Below are 22,986 nucleotides of genomic sequence, written 5' to 3' on the forward strand. Positions count from 1 at the left end.
TGTTGCAGGCAGTCAGTCTTGCGTTATTACGTGTCATCGGGCATTCAGTTAAATAGAAATTGATGATGCGCTGACGTAAACTTGGGTTAAAGTGATCTGAAAATGCTGTTGTGTTCAGGTGCAGAAACAACCTGACAAAGTATTGTGTTGTGAGCTTTCATGACTATTAATATGTAACATTAATGATTTGGGGAAATGACTAAAATTTCTGGGGGGAAAAAGGTTAGAAAATGCTTTTTTTGTGTGTTGATCTGTATTCTGTAAAGTAGTGACTTCAGTTTTCCTGCCTGAGTCCTTTGTGGTGATAAATATCTCACCATTCATTTAGTGATTCAATTAGAAGTCTCACTTTCATTAAGTCTCAATTTATCTTTTTATTTAGCCTCTGGTTTTTTCTTCACATCAGGTTTTCCATCCTGAGATTTTCTGGAAGAGCAAATTCATAAAATGGAAACTTTTTTTTCCTCTGTTTGGTGGGTCACATGACAAACCATCTTTGACATTAATATTGTGCTACTAATATAAGAATATTCACAAGTGACCTTAATTTCTCATAAATGGACTGTATTTATGTAGCGCTTTTCCACCTGCATCATACGCTCAAACCACTTTACAATCATGCCTCACATTCACCCTGATGTCAGGCTGCTGCCATGCAAGGCGCTCACTACACACCGGGAGCAACGAGGGGATTAAGGACCTTGCCCAAGGGCCCTTAGTGATTGAACCTTGAAGGGATTTGAACCGAGGATCTTCTGGTCTCAAGCCCAACACCTTAACCACTAGACCATCACCTCTTCTGTATTTGTTTTGACAAATATTTGCTGTAGAAAAGTGGGGAAAAGTGATGGTATTATTTTCTATCTTGATCAATGTAACAACGTCAGCGGTCGAGACAGTATAAACAAAATTCATAACTCCAGGTTAACTCTTCACAACATCTGGACTGGGACAAACATTCATTCAAGTCTATTAGAAATAGTCTGATCCTCTTCTGTAAATGGACTGCATTTATATAGCGCTTTTCCATCTGCATCAGACGCTCAAAGCGCTTTACAATTATGCTTCACATTCACCCCGATGTCAGGATGCTGCCATACAAGGCGCTCACTACACACCGGGAGCAATAGGGGATTAAAGACCTTGTCCAAGGGCCCTTAGTGATTTTCTAGTCAGGCGCGGATTTGAACCCATGATCTTCTGGACTCAAGCCCAACACCTTAACCACTAGACCATCACCTCTTTTGTATTTGTTTTGACATATTTGCTGTAGAAAAGTGGGACTGGGTTTGTAACAGCACAGAAAATGCATATTCATGGTGAAACTCTCTTGAAAACATTGATCACGCCCATCGATTTCTATTTGTTCGATGCTAACCAAGATGGCGGCGCTCTGGCAACAGCCAGGGAATGAGCGGATCACTGCGGTCCTCCATCGAGTGATTCAATAGAAATCGATGGTGCAGCCAGAGTTGAAGTTTCCCTTCAGGTTGCAGAGTCCCATTTTTTGTTTCTGTTTGGTCCCTCAGTTTCCTTGGCCGTTTGTGGAGTTGATGGGTGGTCCGGGCAAGCCTGTGAAGCCTCTGTGGGAGCTGCTGAAGTGGATGACGGGACGGTCGGACCACACGATGGCTGCCATCGGTCATACATGTTGAATTTTTCCTGATATTCCTGCAACTTTCATCTGCTAATAAAGTTTGAGTGTAGAAAACTGTGAAGACACACTGACAGACGTCTCATCTGTCAGACTGACCTGAAGCTGTGTTTGAGGCCAACTGGACTGTTCTTGACGTCCTCAGGTCTGGCCTTAATTGAGATGTTCCGAGCTCCCCAACCGTCCAGGTTCCTCATCCAGCAGAAGCAGCAGCTCCAGAAGGAGGTGGATCAGCTGCTGGGGACCAACGGAGTGTTGCTTTACCCCTCACACCCCCGGGTGGCACCAAAACACCACCATCCTCTCTTCAGACCCTTCGACTTGGCCTACACTGGTCAGTCACACCCACTCCTTTGCAGCTCAGACATTTTTCCCCACACGGTCAGGATGCTGCACTGGAATTAAGGAAAGCAGCTTTTAGAATGATTGAACACATTCATTTCCAGTTTGTGTTTATCTGCAGGTGTGATGAACATTCTGAGGCTGCCGGTCACACAGTGTCCTCTGGGCCTGAATGCAGAAGGACTTCCTCTGGGCGTGCAGGTCGTTGCCGGGAAGCTGCAGGACCACCTGAGCTTAGCCGTGGCTCTGTACCTGGAAAAGACCTTCGGAGGCTGGAGGGATCCTGGAGCTGCATGAGAGAAAAATTTAATTTGAAAACATATATATGCCATAAAAAAAGGCATCAAAGGGGTGACGTAAACTGTCAACGCTTTTAATGAACATGACTAACAACTTTTAACTAACATGACACCACTTATACTGATCACAAATATTTTGCCAATCATTACATATTTTAGGTTATTTCCAGCCTGACTGGATGCAGAGATACGGGAGAAAAACAAGTTATTCACCTTAATCTCAACCTTTGATCCTCTCCACAAGTAAATTTTGAGAAATATTACAAATTTTGGGCAAAAAAATTAAAATCACCTTTTTAAAAAAAATTTCTTCACACAGAGGACCGATTACGATACGCAGCTTCACTCCTTCACAGGTTTGTTTTTAATCCCAAACTGATTATGCAGGCATGTGCAAGTGTGAAGTAAAATAGTTAAGTTACTGCTACTGAAACACCTCATGCTGATGCTTCACATTAAAAGAAAATGCTTGAAATGCTAGGCTTTTATTGTGAAAATCAGATGTAGGAAATGAAGATTTTAACATTAGCCTAAAGACACCAGCGGAAAAATATGCAAAAAGTCAAAGAAATAAGGCAACATGGATTCCGGCTATTAAATGAGATTTATGTGCCACGTGGGGAAAAGTGATTGGGATCACTTCTGTAATGTGACTGTGGTCCAGGATCTGTCTTGCTACTATTGTTAAATGTTGACATCAATCATTTAGCTGCTAGCGTCTGCAGTAACAGCAAACTTTAGAAGTTGCGTTTCAGTTTACTGATGAAAACGCCAAAGAAAGTCCCTTTGATCTACCATTGTTGATGAATGAATTGCCACAAATGAGCTCAATAAAGTGGAAGAAGTGAGAAACGGCATTCTGGAGTCACTTTATTTTCTCGGGGTGTAAAAAGTTGTTCCACAGATCATTTTACAGCTTTGCGAGTTTTGCACAACTTGTACATTTTTTGTTTTAATGACTTGCGACAGAATACAGAGAACTCGTCTTCGCACCGAATGCTGAAACGGGTTTATTCTGCTAATCGCACTCTCCCAGCCTTTTCTCACGCTCCCCTCCCTCCATGACCATGGCAACCGGAGGCGACTTAAAAACAGGAAGAATAAAAGGGCAAGAAAAGACCAAATCAAGAAAACTTCAGTCCTGCATTGTGGCGGGGCAGAAAAAGCGAGAACTCTCTCTCTTCGATCTCTCGCCCCGCTGCTCTGTGCTCCTTTTGGCCCAAATGCAAATGCTGCATGTAAACGTGTCCGGCACGCCCTGAGCTGCCTCAGGACGTATTGGTGATGGGTTTGTATTTCTTCAGGCGGGTCCACTGTCCCGTGGAGTAGTTCATTTCGAAAACTGTGTCCACCAGCATGGTGGTGCTCCCGGTGCCGTCGGCTTTGGGCAGAACCTCCGTGTGCTCGCTCAGCTTGATCTGGATGATGTCCCCCTGCTCTGGACATGGGTTCTCTGCAGGGACACACACAGCCAGACGTCAGCGCCACATTATAAACAGCAGCAAGAACGTTCCCAATCGAGACAATCGCTGTACCTCTGGATCCAGCCATGAATCCCAGAATGAGGGCTTTCTCTGGCCTGGTGACCTTGTTGGCGGTTTTGAACATTTCCTGTGCGGCGTACATTTGGTCTTTCTGAACAGCAGAAGGAGCACAGCACAGAGAGAGGTTCAGAAAAATTAAGGTGAGGCAACAAAATAAGAGTTGTTGACACTGAAAACACAGACTGAAGGTTTTTCTGGTGCTCTTTTAATGCTTTTCTGCCAGGGGAAGAAGGAGAAAAACACTATATGGACAGGAGGCTTTAGGCATCTTCAGCCATTCGAGAAGTATCGCAAGGAGAATTTGTGCAATTCACATAAGAAATTGTGCAAATCTCTCTGAAAATTAGACTTGTAAACACTGCAGCTTTCTAAAAAATAACATTAAATGCTCTGGATGTCTTTCTTCTTTGGCCCCTGAACACAGCAGTAAAACAAACAAGTGCATCAGTCAGAAGATTTCACGTCACTACCAGACTTTAATCTCAACACATACCGTGAGCGACAGGTTCTTTTTGGGCTGTGGCTGTGCTGGTGCCGGGGTCTGGGTCTGCAGCGTACTGGGAGGCTGGCTGTGGTTCTCTGGTTGGCTGGCAGTGTGGCAGGCTGGAGGCCCGTTGCTGGCAGGGGTGGAGGTTGGTGTGCTGGGGGATGTGGGGGTCGCAGGGTTGGCTGCGGTGCTAGCGTTGTACATGGGCGTCCTCTGTTTGTACTGGCCAGCTAAAGTGGTGGCAGTAGCGCCTGTGCCCACTGCGGCCGACTCCTCTGGCTGGCGTGTCGACTGCAGTGTGTCTCGTCCAGAACCGCTGGCATTCGCTAAAGAGGAGAGAATTTGAAACTGACATGAAATTCTGTCAATCCCAGCTGGCGTTTTTTCCTTTTTGTGTCTGGAAGCATCCAGGACAATGTTCCACGGAGTGGTTCAGTGTTCTCGTCCCACCTGGCTGAGCCTCAGAGCTGGGGATGTAGGAGGAAGAGGGCACCATGCTGGGTGTTGCCGGCAGGTAGCTGGTGGACGGCAGAGGATTCTCATTCAGCGTGCCGAGTTTCTGAAACAAAAACAACACCGTTTTCACAGTTATCTGCTGGAGAGAAAGAAGGAACGATACTCTAAAAGGAAAAACAATCGTGATGGGCTGTGCACCTGCGCAGAGACGAGACCGGCGGCGTAGTCAGGAGTGGTGTTCTCCACCACGGCTTCTTCTTTGGCTGCCTTCTCTCCGGCCTCCGCTTCTGCAACAGGAAGACAAATCATCCACCACGTTTCAGCTGTAAAACGTGGAGCGTTTGGACCAAGTCAAGTAATTACCCAGAGTCTTCCTCCTCCTCTTTGCCTCTCTGCCAGCTCCAACCGTGTCCAACTCCGAAATGTCCAACAGCTGAACAGCAAACAAAAAGCTGGAGAAGTTCTGTACGAGTTTCATCTAATTTTATTTGGACAAACACATTTGGTGTAGTTTTTGTGAATCCAGGAGTACCTTCACCCCTCTCTCTTTGCGGAGTGGCGTCCGGGGAGGGGCAATGGTGTTCGTTTACTGGGAGGGCTGAACAGTACTGGGAGCTGTGGGGCTGCGGAATGGGCTTTTGGGAGTCCCTTCAAGAGCTGCAATGGAAAAAGTGACAGACAGATTAGAAGAACGTGGACATACATATATACACATACATATACACACACACACACATACATATACACACACAACAAAAATATAAACGCAACACTTTTGGTTTTGCTCCCATTTGTATGAGATGAACTCAAGATCTAAAACTTTTTCCACATACACATATCACCATTTCCCTCAAATGTTGTTCACAAACCAGTCTAAATCTGTGATAGTGAGCCATTCTCCTTGCTGAGATAATCCCTCCCACCTCACAGGTGTGCCATATCAAGATGCTGATTAGACACCATGATTAGTGCACAGGTGTGCTTAGACTGCCCACAATAAAAAGCCACTCCGAAAGGTGCAGTTTTGTTTATTGGGGGATACCAGTCAGTATCTGGTGTGACCACCATTTGCCTCATGCAGTGCAAACACATCTCCTTCGCATAGAGTTGATCAGGTTGTCAATTGTGGCCTGTGGATGTTGGTCCACTCCTCTTCAATGGCTGTGCGAAGTTGCTGGATATTGCAGGAACTGGTACACGCTGTCGTATACGCCGGTCCAGAGCATCCCAAACATGCTCAATTGGGGGACATGTCCGGTGAGTATGCCGGCCATGCAAGAACTGGGACATTTTCAGCTTCCAAGAATTGTGTACAGATCCTTGCAACATGGAGCCGTGCATTATCCTGCTGCAACATGAGGTGATGTTCTTGGATGTATGGCACAACAATGGGCCCTCAGGATCTCGTCACGGTATCTCTGTGCATTCAAAATGCCATCAATAAAATGCACCTGTGTTCTTCATCCATAACAGACACCTGCCCATACCATAACCCCACCCGCCCACCATGGGCCACTCGTCCACAACAATGACATCAGAAAACCGCTCACCCACATGACGCCACACACGCTGTCCTGCCATCTGCCCTGAACAGTGTGAACCGGGATTCATCCGTGAAGAGAACACCTCTCCAACGTGCCAAACGCCAGCGAATGTGAGCATTTGCCCACTCAAGTCGGTTACAATGACGAACTGGAGTCAGGTCGAGACCCCGATGAGGATGACGAGCATGCGATGAGCTTCCCTGAGACGGTTTCTGACAGTTTGTGCAGAAATTCTTTGGTTATGCAAACCGATTGTTTCAGCAGCTGTCCGAGTGGCTGGTCTCAGACGATCTTGGAGGTGAACATGCTGGATGTGGAGGTCCTGGGCTGGTGTGGTACACGTGGTCTGCGGTTGCGAGGCTGGTTGGATGTACTGCCAAATTCTCTGAAACACCTTTGGAGACGGCTTATGGTAGAGAAATGAAATTCAATACACGAGCAACAGCTCTGGTTGACATTCCTGCTGTCAGCATGCCATTGCACGCTCCCTCAAATCTTGCGACATCTGTGGCATTGTGCTGTGTGATAAAACAGCTTCTCCTTTGCTGAGATATCCATCCCACCTCACAGGTGTGCCATATCAAGATGCTGATTAGTGCACAGGTGTGCCTTAGACTGCCCACAATAGGTGGTGTACAGTGGTCCCGCCTATATGCAGTTCACCTTTCACGGCCTCGCAGTTTCGTGGATTTTAGTCCAATTTTGCATGCTTTTTTTTTTTTTACAGCGCATTGTGTTCTGCGTCCTCATCAAACAGGCCGGTCATGGCACAGCGAAGGCAGAGTATGCGCATTGTGTTCTGCGGTCTGTTTATAGAATCTTCTCGCCCAGAAGAAAAAAAGAGCGCCAACAACCACCCATAACTGTGTTCTTCACTCGGAAAAAGACACTTGCAACGAGGTGTGACTAAGTGGAAAAAGATGCAACAGCGGCGCCAGGCCGAAGACGCGCGGTCACAGGAACTGTGAAATACTGGTGAGTCACTATTAATAATTTCTTGTGTCCAACCTCATCGGTTGATCGTTAAAATTAAATTTGTTAGTTCTAAAAGCCATCATAATTATTTATAGGAAAATGTTCTATTTTTATTTCTCAAACAAATGTTTGGGCCTGAAAACAGGTTGGTCTTATTTTTCTACTAAGGTTTGAACTTTGAGAGTGTTTACACACGAGAGAAAAGTGAGAAAATGTTAATGCCTGTTTGAGAAAAGTGTATAAAGTGTGTAGTGAGGGGTTTTACAGCCTTAAAACGTCTATAATAATTGTAAAAAATAACGCTGACTACTTTGCGGATTTCATTTCTTGCGGGCTAGTTTTAGAACGTAACTCCTGTGATAAACGAGGGACCATTGTATATAGAAAATGTTTTAAAACCGAGTTCAGCTCATGATAAATGGGAGCAAAAACATAAGTGTTGTGTCTAGATTTTTGTTCAGTGTATATCAAAACAAATGAAAAACCAGGAAGCTGCACGTGTGCATTCAAGTGTCTTTAACTCACTTGTCGTGTCAATCTTTTTGACCAAGCCCCTCCCTTTGGCGTGAAAAGGAACTCCGGCTGTCTTTTTCAGCTGCTGAGCCGTCTCTATGGCTACAGAGGGAATGATGCCAACAAACAAATAAACAGAAAATAACCACACATTCTCTTCAAATCACCGGCACAAAGTGACTTACACTTCTGTAGCAGCTCAGCCCTGAGGGTGGCGCTCTTGGGCTTCCTCTTCAGCTGGAAGTGTTTGACAGGGGGTGTGAGGGGTCCCACCAAAGTGGTCAACGCGCTCTTGTTGAGGTACTGACACTCCAGAGGAAGCATGGCGGACGCCTCGCACTCCGTTACTGCGGACAAGAGGAGCTGGAATTTACCACCAGCGTGTCCAGGTTTTGGTCATGAATACAAATTTTCTGCCTACGGACCACCACAGTTACAGTGAATACACAGGAATTCTCTACCTTTCTCCCGGAGCTCTCCTAGGATATCCTGGACATTGGGATTCTGTTCCTCCAAGTCCAGATTGAGAGACCCCGTCTCTGGGAAGGATTTGAGGATATCGGCAACCATCAGTACCCACGGTTCCGAATCCACTGTCGCCAGCTGGATTATCTCCGACAGAGCCTCCTTCATCTGCAACAGAAACAGTAAAGATTATCGATTGACTGTAGTATAAACCAGACACAGATCTTCTGCTCTTCCAAGTCTGCCAAGCAGTAGTTAACTTTTAGTGGTATCACAATACTCTGCACAGCGGCATGGTGCCTTAGTGCTTAGCACTGACGCCTCACAGCAAGATGGTCATGGGATCGCTTCCCACCCTTTCTGTGTGGAGTTTGCATGTACTCCTCATGCCTGTGTGGGATTCCTCCAGGCACTTCAGGTTTCCTCCCGCAATCACAAACATGCTTATTTAGGGTCTGCTCCTTTCTCTGCCCCTGACCAAAGCAGTGTCTCTACATCAGGAGGTGGTCCCTGGACACCAGACTGTGGCTGCCCATTGCTCCGAGTAGTTGGATTGTGTGACTATAATTAGGATGGGTTAAATGCAGAGGACAAATTTAATTTCATGTATGAAATATGTACAATGACAATAAAGACTATATTATTATTAAGGAATATTGACACAATTGATTACTCTGTTGATTACTTTCTTGATTAACCAACAAGCTCTTTGATCCATAGTATGCAAGGAAATGGTGAAAAATGTCAATTCACATCTCACAGAACCCAAGATAATATCCTTAAACGTCTTGTTTTGTCCACAACCCAAAGATTTTCAATTTCTTTTCCAAGAAGTGTACAGAAATGAGTAATTAAATGAGATGTTCATATGTAAGAATGTGAAATCAGAAAATTTGGACAACTTTTTAAAACAATTTCACCTTTTGTTGTGTTATGTTCTGTTTTGTAAAACTTCGCAAAACCTTGTAACTGTTAGAATGGCTTAAGATGTGGGTTGCCTCTTTGAGTCTGGTCTGCTTGAGGTTTGTTCCTCAAATCATCAGAGGAGGTTTTTCCTTACCACTGTCACCTGTGTACTTGGTCTCGGGGTTGGTAAGGTTAGACCTTACTTGTGTGACGCGCCTTGAGGCAGCTTTGTTGTGATTTGGCACTATATAAACAAAATAAATTGAATTGTCCATTAATTATTCACTGCAACGATTCAAAACAGGCCCCAAGATACAATTCAACATATGATTTACCATCCTACCCATAATATCTCGTGTGCAATATTACTGCCAAAAAATCCTCAAAGTTTAATGCTGATAATACAATGTTGTCAGTCATAATAATTATAAGTTGTTATACAAGAGACATTTTCAGAATCTAAATAATAAAGCTGTGATGTGACTTCACGCCACATTTTTTAAGAAAGTACCGTTTCTTGTATTCTTGTCTTCATGATCTTAAAAAGAAATAAAAATAAAATAATAAAACTCTAATATCGAATATGCCTCTTGGAGGCGGTACCGCCTCCCGATGCCCCGCCCATCATAATGTCTGCACACCAACAGCGAGGCTCCCTCAACCCGCGCTACCTGCGAGATCGTTGCTGGAAAAACAACTAAAATATCGGATAAGGACCACAGCTGCACACTTAACCTCAATGACTCGCGTAAAACTGGGAAAAACCTTCAGAAACAGTCAGTAAATAATATTAACGTACTGCTTCAAACGTTAAACGCTTCTCACAGCTGCCGGGCGCGAGCGCCACAAAGTGTCTGGAAAAAAAGAAGACAAAAAGGAAAAAAAAAAAACGAGGGAAGTGGTTTAAACTTCAGCGGACACGGCGAGACTTTAGTGCGGGGTCACCAGACTGCTTCCAAGTCTTCTTAGTCGCGGTTTGAACCTTTTTTAATCAGTCAGATCGAATGCTAGGCTAACGGTAATCCGGCTAACAGACGCACCTCGTCCACGGTCCGCCGGGGGAGGTGCAGCATCCCGAGCAGCAGCTTCAGCTTCACCGGCGGCGACAAACTGGAAAAACACAGCCGGATGTTGTCGATAACCGAGACGGTGAGCAGAGAGGCGATGCTCGGCGGCGTCCACAGCTCGTCCGTGGAGCCCAGTTTGTTGTGAAGCCACAGGCCCGTATCGCTGTCCTTCATCGACGCCATCTTGGAAAAAGAAGTGTTTTGAGTCCGGGCATTTTAACAGCATACCTAAAAACACAGCAGACCCCGCCTACCCAGAGGCGGGGCCGCGCGACACTGCCCACTCAGCGGAGGAGGGCCGCGTAGCCACGCCCATTCAGGGGGACTCACTCATTACAAATTTCTCTACTGTGATTTGATCCAAATTTATTTTTAAATGCTTGAATTGGATTTAGACAGTATCCGTTGTTTTTGTGCTCCACATCAAGAACGTTATTTATTGTTCTTAAGTTGTGAATTTGTTAAATAGTTTTGGTTTGACGCATAGTCATCTTTTAAGTTCTGTTTTAAAAATTTGTATTTGAATTTGTTTTATAGCAGATTTCGTATTCACAAACTTCTTTAGAACTTTCATTTTATCTTCAAACTCCTAAAAGTGAAAATCTGCAAAAAGCATTAAGGTCTGTAAATATTTTGATTATTTTTTAAGTAATGGGTAGATATCGTATCAAGGACAGGAATGTGGAAGGACAGATGGTAATTGATTTTGCAAAAAGGGTGGAAATGGCTGTGGTGAACACCTACTTTAAGAAAAGGGAGGAGCACAGGGTGAGCTATAAGAGTGGAGGAAGGTGCACACAGGTAGACCACCTTCTATGTTGGAGATCCAAGCTAAAAGAAATCAGAGACTGTAAGGTGGTGGCAGGAGAGAGTGTAGCTAGATAGTATAGGATGGTGGTTTGTAGGATGACTTTAGAGGTGAAAAAGACGAACAAAGGATCAGATGGTGGAAGCTGAAGGAGGAATGTTGTGTGAAATTCAGTGAGCAGGTGAGAGAAGCACTGGATGGAGGGGAAGCAGTTTTGGAAACGTACTGCAGATGTGGTGAGGGAGACAGACAGGAAGGTACTGGGTGAGACATCTGGACAAGGAATGAAGACCAGGAGATTTGGAACAAAAATGTCCAGGAAAACGTAAGGAGAAAGAGCTTGGCAAAACAAATTTTGGGATAGTCAGAGAGTTGAAGAAAAGTAGAGAGGAGTACAAGAAGATGTGGTATAAGCCGAAGTGGCAAAAGCTAAAGAAAAGGCATTCGACAAACTGTACAAGAATTGAATTGTAAGGAGGGAGTAAAGGACTTGTACCAATTGCACAGACAAAGGGACAGAGCTGGAAAGGATGTGCAGCAGGTTAGAGTGGTAAAAGATGCACATGGTAATGTGCTGACAAGTGAGGAGTGTGTGCTGAGAAGGTGATGAATGAAGAAAATGAGAGAGAATAGGCTGTATGATATGGACAGAGTAAATCAGGAAGTACAAGAGATTAGTAAGGATGAAGTGAGGGCAGCTATGAAGAGTAGAAAGGTAGTTGGCCCAGATGACATTCCAGTGGAGGCATGGAAATGTCTTGGAGAGATGGCAGTGGAGTATGTAACCAGATTGTAACCAATTTTGTTTAATACAATCTTGGAAAGTGAGAGGATGCCTGAGGAGTGGAGACAAAGTGTTCTGGTTCCTATTTTTAAGAACAAGAGTGATGTGCAGAGCTGCATTAAGTACAGGGGCATAAAATTGATCAGCCACAGCATGAAGTTATGGGAAAGAGTAGTAGAAGCTAGGCTTAGAAAACAGGTGAAGATCTGTGAGCAACAATATGGTTTCATGCTGAGAAAGAGCACTACAGATGCAATGTTTGCTCTGAGAATACTGTTGGAGAAGTACAGAGAAGGCCAGAAGTTACATTGTGTGTTTGTGGATTTAGAGAAAGCTTATGACAGGGTGCCAAGAGAAGAGTTGTGGTATTGTATGAGGAAGTCTGGAGGGGCAGAGAAGTATGTTAGGGTAGTGCAGGACATGTACAAGGACAGTGTGACAGTGGTGAGATGTGCAGTTGGAATGACAGACTCAGGAAGATACAGAGGACAGGGTGAGATTGAGACGATTGACTGTTCCTAACAGAAGCAGCCAAAAGAAGAATTAACATATTAGGTTTTTGCTTTTCTGTGTATTTTATATAATTCAGAGTGTATTTTATTTCTGATTTGTACTCATATTTAATTTATTACTGTTTTTGTGGCTCAGTCACATGTCTTGGTAAATATTCATGTTTTTGGATAATAAAGAGTTGAATTTAATGATTGTAACAATTATTACACTGAGGAAGCAGTCAGGACCCCGCCCACTCAGAGGAGGGGCCACATTTATCAAGTCATTCATTCATTTTCTAGCATTATTTATCACTATAAGGCACAAACTATAGCAAGATAGAAAAGAGTACTGGTTCATCTTTTCGTCCCACTGGAAAGACTTTGTGCCAATTGAGCAGTTACTTGTGAGGGAGTGTCCACTTCCACATGTAGGTGCATCAGTGACTGGAGGAGGTCAGGACGTGCCCACGCTTCACCTGACTACGGCAGTTAGATGGTTATTTTTGAGAGTTGGGGATGGACCAGTCATCTGCCTTGGTGGTTGCCATCCAGTACCCAACGTGGTTCTGTGGCATCATGGGTGTGACACATGGCACCAACACATGTGCCCTGACTTGATTTTTATTTTCATTCATGTTGAATAAACATATTCTGCAGTGTTTTAACTTTGATGTTAAATATCATACTAAAATGAAAAGCACATTTTGTTAGCAGGATAACTCAAAAAGTGATGAACAGATTTCATTGAAACTTGGTGAGCAGATCGATAATGTTCAGGAAAACCAGTGATTCAATTCTGGAGGTGATCGGGAATATATTCTTGAACTGAGATCCAGAAGAATATTTGGCATCGAGCAACACTGAAAAAGTTGTGAGGAAGCTGATGAAATTTGATGCACAGATAACGTCCAAGGAAATGGTTTTATTTCTGAATTTGATAAAGAAAATATTTTGGATCCAGAAGAAGTAAGCATTCAGGAACACTTGTCCTTGGCAGAGGTGTGCGCTCTGAGTGTCATTTAGTTTATTCTCATTTTTAAAATATGATTTTATCCAACATTGGATGTCGGTTGTTGAGGAAAAGTGTGTGTTGACTCACTAGAGCTGCAAATATAAATCAGTTGTTATTCAAGTACTCAATGAATCATCTTTAAATTGATAACTGATCGTTTTGAGTAAAAAACAAAAATGTTAAAAGTCTAAATTCTCTGATTTCAGCCTTTTAAATGTGAATATTTTCTGGTTTCTTCACTTCTCTTTGTCTCTCAGTTGAAGAAGTCTTCTGAGAAACACATTTTTTCACTATTTTTGACGTTTTAGGCACCAAACAAATGGCAGATTGATCAAAACATAATGGAGAGATTTATGAAAATACCGGTTATTTACAGCCCCAAGTTATCATCACGGGGTGGTCCAGATGGAAATACACCAGATTTTAATGTTTGAGTACATTGTCTTTGGTGGAAACCCTGCAGGAATTAAGATGCACATGAACGCAGAACTAAAACTGCTTAGAACAATCATTTTTTTTAAAGATTTTTTTACTATTGCATGAAAGCTTCATGTAGGTTGTTTTTACTGTTCAGAGACTAAACCAGATGCTCGATCAAACCGCTCGGTGGGCAAAAATCAGGAATGTCAACACAGTGTAAATGATCTATGGGAGCTTCAAATGCGTTTTTTTTTATTTAATTATGCTTAATGATAGGTGTAGAGTTTTTTTGTTTGTTTGTTTTGTTTTTAACAAATCCTTTGTAAGTGGCTGTGAGTTCCAAAACAGGGCTTTTATTTTGAAAAACAGCGGTGATGCGTACACGCACATGCGCGCTCCCTTAACCCATAAAAATAATCTGAGGTGCGCGTTTCGTGCTGATCTGTTCTGCAAAAACGTCGTCGACTGACTGCAGGTAAAGCGTGCGTTGCCGTGTGTGTGTGTGCGTGCGTGTTGTCCTGCGGGTCCCCCCGCTGACTCCCGCCGTGTTGTTCCCGTGTTGTTCCCGTGTCACCCCGCAGGCTGCTGCTCGTCATGGCGCGCGCTGCTTTGGCGCTGCTGCTCGTCGTCCTGCAGCTTCTCTGTGCTGCTGCAGCTGATCCGGATCAGGAGACCGGGACTGTGATCCCCGCTGAAAGTGGGTCCCCGTGTGGTTCGTCTGTCTGTGGGGGTTATGTGGGTCACAGCACGAATCTGGGCCTGTCCTCTGGGACCCGTTTCATCAGTCTGGCTTCAGGACTTTGATTTCATTTCATTTCATTGTTGTTGTTTTTGGTTGTTTTTTTTGGACAATGAAATTTACAGATAGAAATACATAAAATCTATTTTCAGGGATAAAACAGGACACTATTTACATTTTGCTTCACACATGGAGGAGAAAATTTTAGATTAAAAAACCTCTAAAACTGAATAATGACAGTACAGTAATACCAATATCTATATATATAGCATTTAATCTAATATAATCTATTATTCTAATATTTAAAATAAAAACATAATAGTAATATCAATATCTGATCAATATTTAAAATTAAGTATCTTAAAAATTTAGTGAAAATTAGATTAAAAAACAGAATGACAGTAATACCAATACATATTACAATATTTATATATATATTATATGTATATAATCCATTATTTAAAATAATTTGATAAAAAATCAGTAGACATACCAATATCTGATCAATATTTAAAATAACTGAGTAACAATACAGTAATACTAATATTTAGAGGAAATTAGATAAAAAAAACTGAGTAATGATACAGTAATACCAATATCTATTATATACATACAGTGTAGTATGTACGAGGTCTGTCAATAAAGTATAGGTCCTTTTTATTTTTTCAAGCTGAAAACCTCCACATTTCAGGCTCTATTGATCCAGGACGTCGTGAGAGAACAGAGAAGTTTCAGAAGAAGTCAGTTTCAGCTTTTATCCGGATATTCCACTGTTAAAGGAGATTTTTTTAATGAAAGATGTGTGGACGGATTGCAGCGTCGGCTCGCAGCCGCCGCGACGCTCTGCCACAGGAAAATCACCTCCGTTGGAAGCCTTAAGGACAAGTTGGAACATGTCCAGCTGTTAAACAATTTCTCATATACTCACTCCACTGAAAGCCATCAAAAGCCGCCTGGATTTTACAAATGGTTATCAACACGGAGGTGTTTTTCCTGTGCCGCCGCACCACGCCGGCTGCGTCCCGACGCGCGGACCCGTCTGCACGTCTTTCATTAAAAAAATCTCCTTTAACAGTGGAATATCCGGATAAAATGCTGAAACCGACTTCTTCTGAAACTTCTCTGTTCTCTCACGACGTCCTGGATCAATAGAGCCTGAAATGTGGAGGTTTTCAGCTTGAACAGCTGACGACGGCGGCTGAGAGCGCTGCACGACGTCTCGCTCCGTGGGAAGTCCTTAAAGCGACAGAATCACCTCAAAATCGCTCATCAGCCGTTAAAATTTTCACTGAAAACCAGCTTAATTTTTCGAACCGTGTCCACTTCGATGTGTCTCACAGGTTTAGAAAAAATTTTGATCAAACAAAGCACCAGTCTCTCAGCAACTTCTCAGACAAAGGAATTCTGATGAGGGGCTGGACGACTCCTCCCACAAGGAGTGCTCACAGGCGAATGACGTCACTGACAGGCGTGGAAAAACTCACGCATGCGCATGAGGGTTCAAGCATGTCTGACGTAAAAACATATGAATGAAATCCATATAGTTTTTTAAAAAAATAAAAAGGACCTATACTTTATTGACAGCCCTCGTAAGTATTTGATCCGCTGTCGATTTTGCAAGTTTTCCCACCTACAAAGAATGCAGAGATCTGTAGAGACAGAATCCAAACAAACAAAAACAAACCAGAATATCACATTGTATGATTTTTAAATCATTAATTTGCATTTTATTGCTACAATAAGTATTTGATCACCTACCAACCAGCAAGAATTCTGTCTCAACAGACCTGTTAATTTTTCTTTAAGAAGCCCTCTTATTCTGCACTCTTTACCTGTATTAATTGCACCTGTTTGAACTTGTTACCTGTATAAAAGACACCTGTTCACACACTCAATCAATCACACTCCAACCTGTCCACCATAGCCAAGACCAAAGAGCTGTCTAAGGACACCAGGGACAAAACTGTAGACCTACACAAGGCTGGGATGGACTACAGGACAACAGGCAAGCAGCTTGGTAGAAGACAACAACTGTTATGATTATTTATTAGAAAGTGGAAGAAACACAAGATGATTGTCAATCTCCCTCGGTCTGGTTCCATGCAAGATCTCACTTTGTGGGGTAAGGATGATTCTGAGAAAGCTGAGAACCACACAGGAGGACCTGGTCAATGACCTGAAGAGAGCTGGGACCACAGTCACAAAGATTACATTAGTAACACATGATGCTGTCATGGTTTAAAATCCTGCAGGGCAGCAAGGTCCCCCTGCTCAAGCCAGCACATGTCCAGGGCCGTCTGAAGTTCACCAGTAACCATCTGGATCAACAGCAGTTTTTGGTACTGGCCAACAAGGCAGCCGCCCGGGGAGGCATTTATGGGGGCGGCAGCCGCAGCACCGTGGGCACGAGCACTTAAAAAAAAAAAAAAATCATCTGCACTGCAAAGTGGTTTTCTTGTCACTGTCTGTGGAATTGGCAAATTAGCGCCCCCTGCAGCTACACAGGTGCCTTTGCTTGCTGAGAAGGACGGTCTGCCCCACAGATTTACCATAGAGTGCCATACTGTTTGTATGTCTTCATAACTGATGTAATAAAGTCAAAGACATATTCAGTGTCTGGGGAATGTTCATGTATCCATCCCCTGACTTGTCTGAAGAAAACTGGATGTAAAAGTGATGGTTTACATGTGTTATACTAAGGGAGTACTTACTTATTCACACAATCATTTTGGTTTTTAGATTTTTATTTCTATTAACTCATGATTTAGAGATTACTTTTCACGATGAGTTTAAAGGGCACCATTTCAGAAATTTTAACATACCTGGATTTTTGTTTTGTTTTTGATGTCCTAAAAATTTCAAACATGTAAAACTCAAGGGGGAAATAAGTTTTTCACAGCACTGTATTTTATGCAATAAAATGCAAATTATTTAAAAATCATACAATGTGATATTCTGTTATATATATTCATTCTGTCTCTCACAGTTGAAGTGTAGCAATGATAAAAATTCCAGACCTCTCCATTCTTTGTCGATGGAAAATTTTTCAAAAATGACAGTGGATTAAATATTTATTTACCTCACCTTATAGATAATATTTAATCTAATATTATGTATATCTAATATAATCTATTATTCTAATATTTACAATAAATTAGATACATTTAATATAAATAAGTTACAGTAATACCAACATTTATGGAAAATTAATTAGATTAAAAACTGAGTAATAATGCAACAATATCAAAATTTTGAGCAAATTCATTTGATTAAAAAAAGTAATGATACAGTCATATCAACATTTGACATTTCAATAAATATTACTTGTAGAACAAAAAGTAAAATATATTGACAGATTTAAATGCTTCATTTTAGTGTGATAGACGCTCTGGAATAGCATTTAACCAGGGGTGTCAAAGAACCGGCTCAAGGGCCAGATCAGGCCCACGACATGAACTGATAAGACCCTACATCTGCGGTGTGCACATAAAGAATAACTAGAGGGCGCTGGAGAGTGCATCAGTTCATCCCAAATTATTTTTAATGTGTCCAGATGTAATGTGGAGTTGTGTCAGGAAGGGCATCTGGCGTAAAACTTGTGCCAAATGAACATGCAGATCCACCTTTGGTCTGCTGTGGCGACTCCAAGTGGAAAAAAACAGTGAGAAATAAAATTAGAAAATTATTTAAAGTGCAGCAGACACATTTTTTTTGTTTTGTTTCAGCTGTCCCAAAACCCCGTCAATTACCACGTATGAAGCTTTAAGCTTAAATAATATCACATGAACACGTTATTCCAACACGTTTTATTTATGACACTAAACTAAAATACAGCACTGTTAAACTTATAATAAATATGTCTTTTTTTGTACTTAGGTCGCCCGTGTGTGGACTGTCATGCCTTTGAGTTCATGCAGAGGGCGCTGCAAGACCTAAAGAAGACGGCGTTCAACCTTGATGCCAGGGTAAGCAGTTCGGTTTAATATGACAAACCGTAATTATCAACTGTTCATCTGTTAAGTGATTATTGATCTGTGAGTTACTCAGATTTTAAACTGAGACGGACGTGTGTAAACACGTTATAACACCTTTAAACTGGTTTTCAGTTATTCCAGCAGCCCAGTGACGTCTGTCGGATTTAGATTACCAGGTTTAAACTTAAAACTGTTCCGCCCTAAAAAACCTGGATGTTAAACAAAGAGATATGAACTATCCGCTTTAAAGAGATAAAAAGAGATATGAACTGTCCACTTTAAAGATAAAAAAAGAGATATGAACTGTCCGCTTTAAAGAGATAAAAAAGAGATGAACTGTCCGCTTTAAAGAGATAAAAAAGAGATATGAACTGTCCATTTTAAATAGATATTACAAAAGAGATATGAACTGTCTGTTTTAAAGAGATATTACAAAAGATATGAACTGTCTGTTTAAAGAGATATTACAACCCTGGCAAAATGATGGAATCACCGGCCTCGGAGGATGTTCATTCAGTTGTTTAATTTTGTAGAAAAAAGCAGATCACAGACATGACACAAAACTAAAGTCATTTCAAATGGCAACTTTCTGGCTTTAAGAAACACTATAAGAAATCAGGAAAATAATTGTGGCAGTCAGTAACGGTTACTTTTTTAGACCAAGCAGAGGGAAAAAAATATGGAATCACTCAATTCTGAGGAAAAAATTATGGAATCATGAAAAACAAAAGAACGCTCCAACACATCACTAGTATTTTGTTGCACCACCTCTGGCTTTTATAACAGCTTGCAGTCTCTGAGGCATGGACTTAATGAGTGACAAACAGTATCTTCATCAATCTGGCTCCAACTTTCTCTGATTGCTGTTGCCAGATCAGCTTTGCAGGTTGGAGCCTTGTCATGGACCATTTTCTGCAACTTCCACCAAAGATTTTCAATTGGATTAAGATCCGGACTATTTGCAGGCCATGACATTGACCCTATGTGTCTTTTTGCAAGGAAAGTTTTCACAGTTTTGCTCTATGGCAAGATGCATTATCATCTTGAAAAATGATTCATCATCCCCAACATCCTTTCAATTGATGGGATAAGAAAAGTGTCCAAAATATCAACGTAAACTTGTGCATTTATTGATGATGTAATGACAGCCATCTCCCCAGTGCCTTACCTGACATGCAGCCCCATATCATCAATGACTATGGAAATGTACATGTTCTCTTCAGGCAGTCATCTTTATAAATCTCATTGGAACGGCACCACACAAAAGTTCCAGCATCATCACCTTGCCCAATGCAGATTCGAGATTCATCACTGAATATGACTTTCATCCAGTCATCCACAGTCCATGATTGCTTTTCCTTAGCCCATTGTAACCTTGTTTTTTTTCTGTTTAGGTGTTAATGATGGTTTTTGTTTAGCTTTTTGTATGTAAATCCAATTTCCTTTAGGCGGTTCTTACAGTTCGGTCACAGACGTTGACTCCAGTTTCCTCCCATTCGTTCGTCATTTGTTTTGTTGGCATTTCGATTTTTGAGACATATTGCTTTAAGTTTTCTGTCTTGACGCTTTGATGTCTTCCTTGGTCTACTAGTATGTTTGCCTTTAACAACCTTCCCATGTTGTTTGTATTTGGTCCAGAGTTTAGACAGCTGACTGTGAACAACCAACATCTTTGCAACATTGCGTGATGATTACCCTCTTTTAAGAGTTTGATAATCCTCTCCTTTGTTTCAATTGACATCTCTCATGTTGGAGCCATGATTCATGTCAGTCCACTTGGTGCAACAGCTCTCCAAGGTGTGATCACTCCTTTTTAGATGCAGACTAACGAGCAGATCTGATCTGATGCAGGTGTTAGTTTTGGGGATGAACATTTACAGGGTGATTCCATAATTTATTCCTCAGAATTGAGTGATTCCATATTTTTTTCCCTCTGCTTGGTCTAAAAAGTAACCGTTACTGACTGCCACAATTATTTTTCCTGATTTCTTATAGTGTTTCTTAAAGCCAGAAAGTTTCCATTTGAAATGACTTTAGTTTTGTGTCATGTCTGTGATCTGCTTTTTTTCTACAAAATTAAACAACTGAATGAACATCCTCCGAGGCCGGTGATTCCATAATTATTGCCAGGGGTTGTACAAAAGAGATATGAACTGTCTGCTTTAAAGATATATTAATAAAGAGATATGAACTATCTGCTTAAAGAGATATTAATAAAGACATATGAACTGACTGCTTTAAAGAGATATTAAAAAGTGTCATGTTGTAAGACGGCGTGTGGGGACACAAATGCTGACTCACACAATGAGGTGTAGGACCAATCAAAAGGCTTTATCTGATAAACTGTCAGAGGTTCAGTACACAGGGTAGCAGACAGCGTGGCAGAGATATCAGGAAGGCATGAAGCGGAGGCGTGGTCAACAACAGGCTGCGGTCAAACACGGTAAAACAGACAGGCATGATCCAAAAATCAAACAAGGTCAAAAACAACAAGGTAATCAGGGCTGACAAGAGCTTACAAAGCTTACAAAAAGACAACAAACTGGCATTGAACACTGATCACATGATGCTTAATAACAGAATGGCAATCACAGCAAACAAGGCACAGGTGTGAGGAACAAAGACACGAAGATGAGAGCAAGAGGGTGCAGTGAGATCAAAAGCAAAGCAGACAGAAATAGAGGCGTGGAGAGAGACAAAGATGAGTGAGCAGGTGCAAGACAATGCAGTAGAGTGAACACTAAGCAGACAGAAATAAACTGAAAGGTGAATCCTAAATGTATCAGAATTACACATGGAAGGAGCAAAGAAACAAAACCAAGAAAAACAAAGGTGAGAACTGGAAAGTGATCAACAAGACAATTAAAGGCAGGGGCTGGCACTAATATGTGACAAAAGCAAAAACTAACAGAAATTACAAGCATGACTCTAGTGGTAAAATGCAAAAAAACCAGTGACTAAAGTAATCCTAAACTGAAAAACAAAAACAGAGCTCAAAGTGTAAAGCGGACACAGACAGAAAGTGACAAAGACCAAAGCAGGGGAGGACATGGGACCAGACAGGGATGGACCTGACAAAAAGAGATATGAACTGTCTGCTTTAAAGAGATATTTAAAAAGAGAGATGAACAGTCTGCTTTAAAGAGATAAAAAAAGAGATATGAACTGTCCGCTTTAAAGAGATATTTAAAAAGAGATATGGACGATCTGCTTTAAAGAGATATTTAAAAAGAGATATGAACGATCTGCTTTAAAGAGATATAAAAAGAGATATGAACTGTCTGCTTTAAAGAGATATTTAAAAAGAGATATGAATGATCTGCTTTAAAGAGATATTTAAAAAGAGATATGAACAATCTGCTTTAAAGAGATATTTAAAAAGAGATATGAACTGTCTGCTTTAAAGAGTATTGATAGAGATATGAACTGTCTGCTTTAAATAGATATTGATAGAGATATGAACTGTCTGCTTTAAAGAGATTAAAAAGAGATATGAACGGTCTGGTTTACAGAGATATAAAAAGAGATATGAAAGGTCTGGTTTAAAGATATAAAAAGAGATATGAATGGTCTGCTTTAAAGAGATTAAAAAGAGATATGACTGTCTGCTTTAAAGTGATATAAAAAGCAATATGAACAGTCAGCTTTAAAGAGATATTACAAAAGAGATATGAACTGTCTGCTGTAAAGAGACATTTAAAAAGCAATATGAACGGTCAGCTTTAAAGAGATATTACAAAAGAGATATGAACTATCTGCTTTAAAGAGACATTTAAAAAGAGATATGAACTGTCTGCTTTAAAGAGACATTTAAAAAGAGATATGAACTGTCTGCTTCTTGTGTCCGCTGCAGACGGAGACATTGGTGCTGCGGGCCGAGAGGCGGGCCCTGTGTGACTGTTTGCCTGCTAACTCGCTGCGCTGATGCGCTGCAGCGCTCAAACCTGAGACACTTTGACACAAACCTCCACTCGTGCAACAAGATTCATTCCGACTTATTTGCACTTTATGTTCTTTTCTCCCATGTCACTGTCGATCGGAAACTTAATTTCAGCTAATGCGTGACTGAGGCAACCTTTTTTATTATTATTATTATCATTATTATTATTATATTATTATTATTAATTTGGGATGAGTTTTATAACATTTTTTGTAACTATTATGATTGTGGGAGCAGGATTGTTTTATCGTTTTGTGTCTGATTGTACATTCAGATTGACTCGTTTCAACGTGTTGTAAGAGATGAATGTTTATTGATCTTATACACATCAGACTGTAGCATCACGTGGCATTTATTGATCCAGAAAAATGATGGCAGTTTGGCCTCAGTGGCAGAAAGTTCGGGTGGCTTTTATTAAACTGAGATCTTTCCTTGTAAGTACCTTGATTATTTAATATTATTTAATATCATGGTTGGTGCAAAGAAAGATCTGATTGAAGACATTTTGTGACTGTTTCTGGCGGGAAACATGTACTTATAGGTGTTGATTTTAGCGCAGCACT

General features: G+C 41.5%; 3 protein-coding genes across 3 annotated transcripts in view; 2 read left to right on the plus strand and 1 right to left on the minus strand.

Moving 5' to 3' along the window:
* Positions 1–3,077, plus strand: part of faah2b (fatty acid amide hydrolase 2b) — a 26,720-nt gene extending 23,643 nt beyond the window's left edge. Inside the window, exons 9-11 of the mRNA XM_034164960.1 lie at positions 1,530–1,641; positions 1,800–1,988; positions 2,118–3,077. Of these exons, the coding sequence (XP_034020851.1) occupies positions 1,530–1,641; positions 1,800–1,988; positions 2,118–2,293 (477 nt within the window). The 3' untranslated portion in view covers positions 2,294–3,077. The remainder of the gene's footprint in view (positions 1–1,529; positions 1,642–1,799; positions 1,989–2,117) is intronic.
* nelfa (negative elongation factor complex member A) lies at positions 2,606–10,575 on the minus strand. Its single transcript, XM_034164959.1, is given in 11 exon segments — positions 2,606–3,748; positions 3,831–3,930; positions 4,333–4,652; positions 4,777–4,885; positions 4,981–5,069; positions 5,146–5,215; positions 5,315–5,439; positions 7,827–7,916; positions 8,000–8,161; positions 8,276–8,447; positions 10,226–10,575. Coding segments are annotated over 11 exon segments (1,632 nt in total). The 5' UTR covers positions 10,436–10,575; the 3' UTR covers positions 2,606–3,563.
* Positions 10,576–14,121: 3,546 nt separating this feature from the next.
* On the plus strand, positions 14,122–22,488 carry c23h4orf48 (chromosome 23 C4orf48 homolog). Its single transcript, XM_034164961.1, has 4 exons — positions 14,122–14,245; positions 14,352–14,467; positions 18,386–18,474; positions 22,337–22,488. Exons 2-4 carry the CDS (start codon positions 14,365–14,367, stop codon positions 22,406–22,408), a joined length of 264 nt encoding a protein of 87 aa, XP_034020852.1. The 5' UTR covers positions 14,122–14,245; positions 14,352–14,364; the 3' UTR covers positions 22,409–22,488.
* The last annotated feature ends 498 nt before the right edge of the window (positions 22,489–22,986 follow it).

Source organism: Thalassophryne amazonica, chromosome 23 (assembly GCF_902500255.1).
Source record: "Thalassophryne amazonica chromosome 23, fThaAma1.1, whole genome shotgun sequence".
In the NCBI taxonomy this organism is placed as follows: domain Eukaryota; kingdom Metazoa; phylum Chordata; class Actinopteri; order Batrachoidiformes; family Batrachoididae; genus Thalassophryne; species Thalassophryne amazonica.

Coding starts and splice junctions, on each gene's coding strand:
- c23h4orf48 (XM_034164961.1), top strand. CDS start 14,365: ATGGCGCGCGCTGCTTTGGCGCTGCTGCTCGTCGTCCTGCAGCTTCTC. Junction 14,468..18,385: donor GACTGTGATCCCCGCTGAAA/GTGGGTCCCCGT, acceptor TTTTGTACTTAG/GTCGCCCGTGTGTGGACTGT. Junction 18,475..22,336: donor CGTTCAACCTTGATGCCAGG/GTAAGCAGTTCG, acceptor TGTCCGCTGCAG/ACGGAGACATTGGTGCTGCG.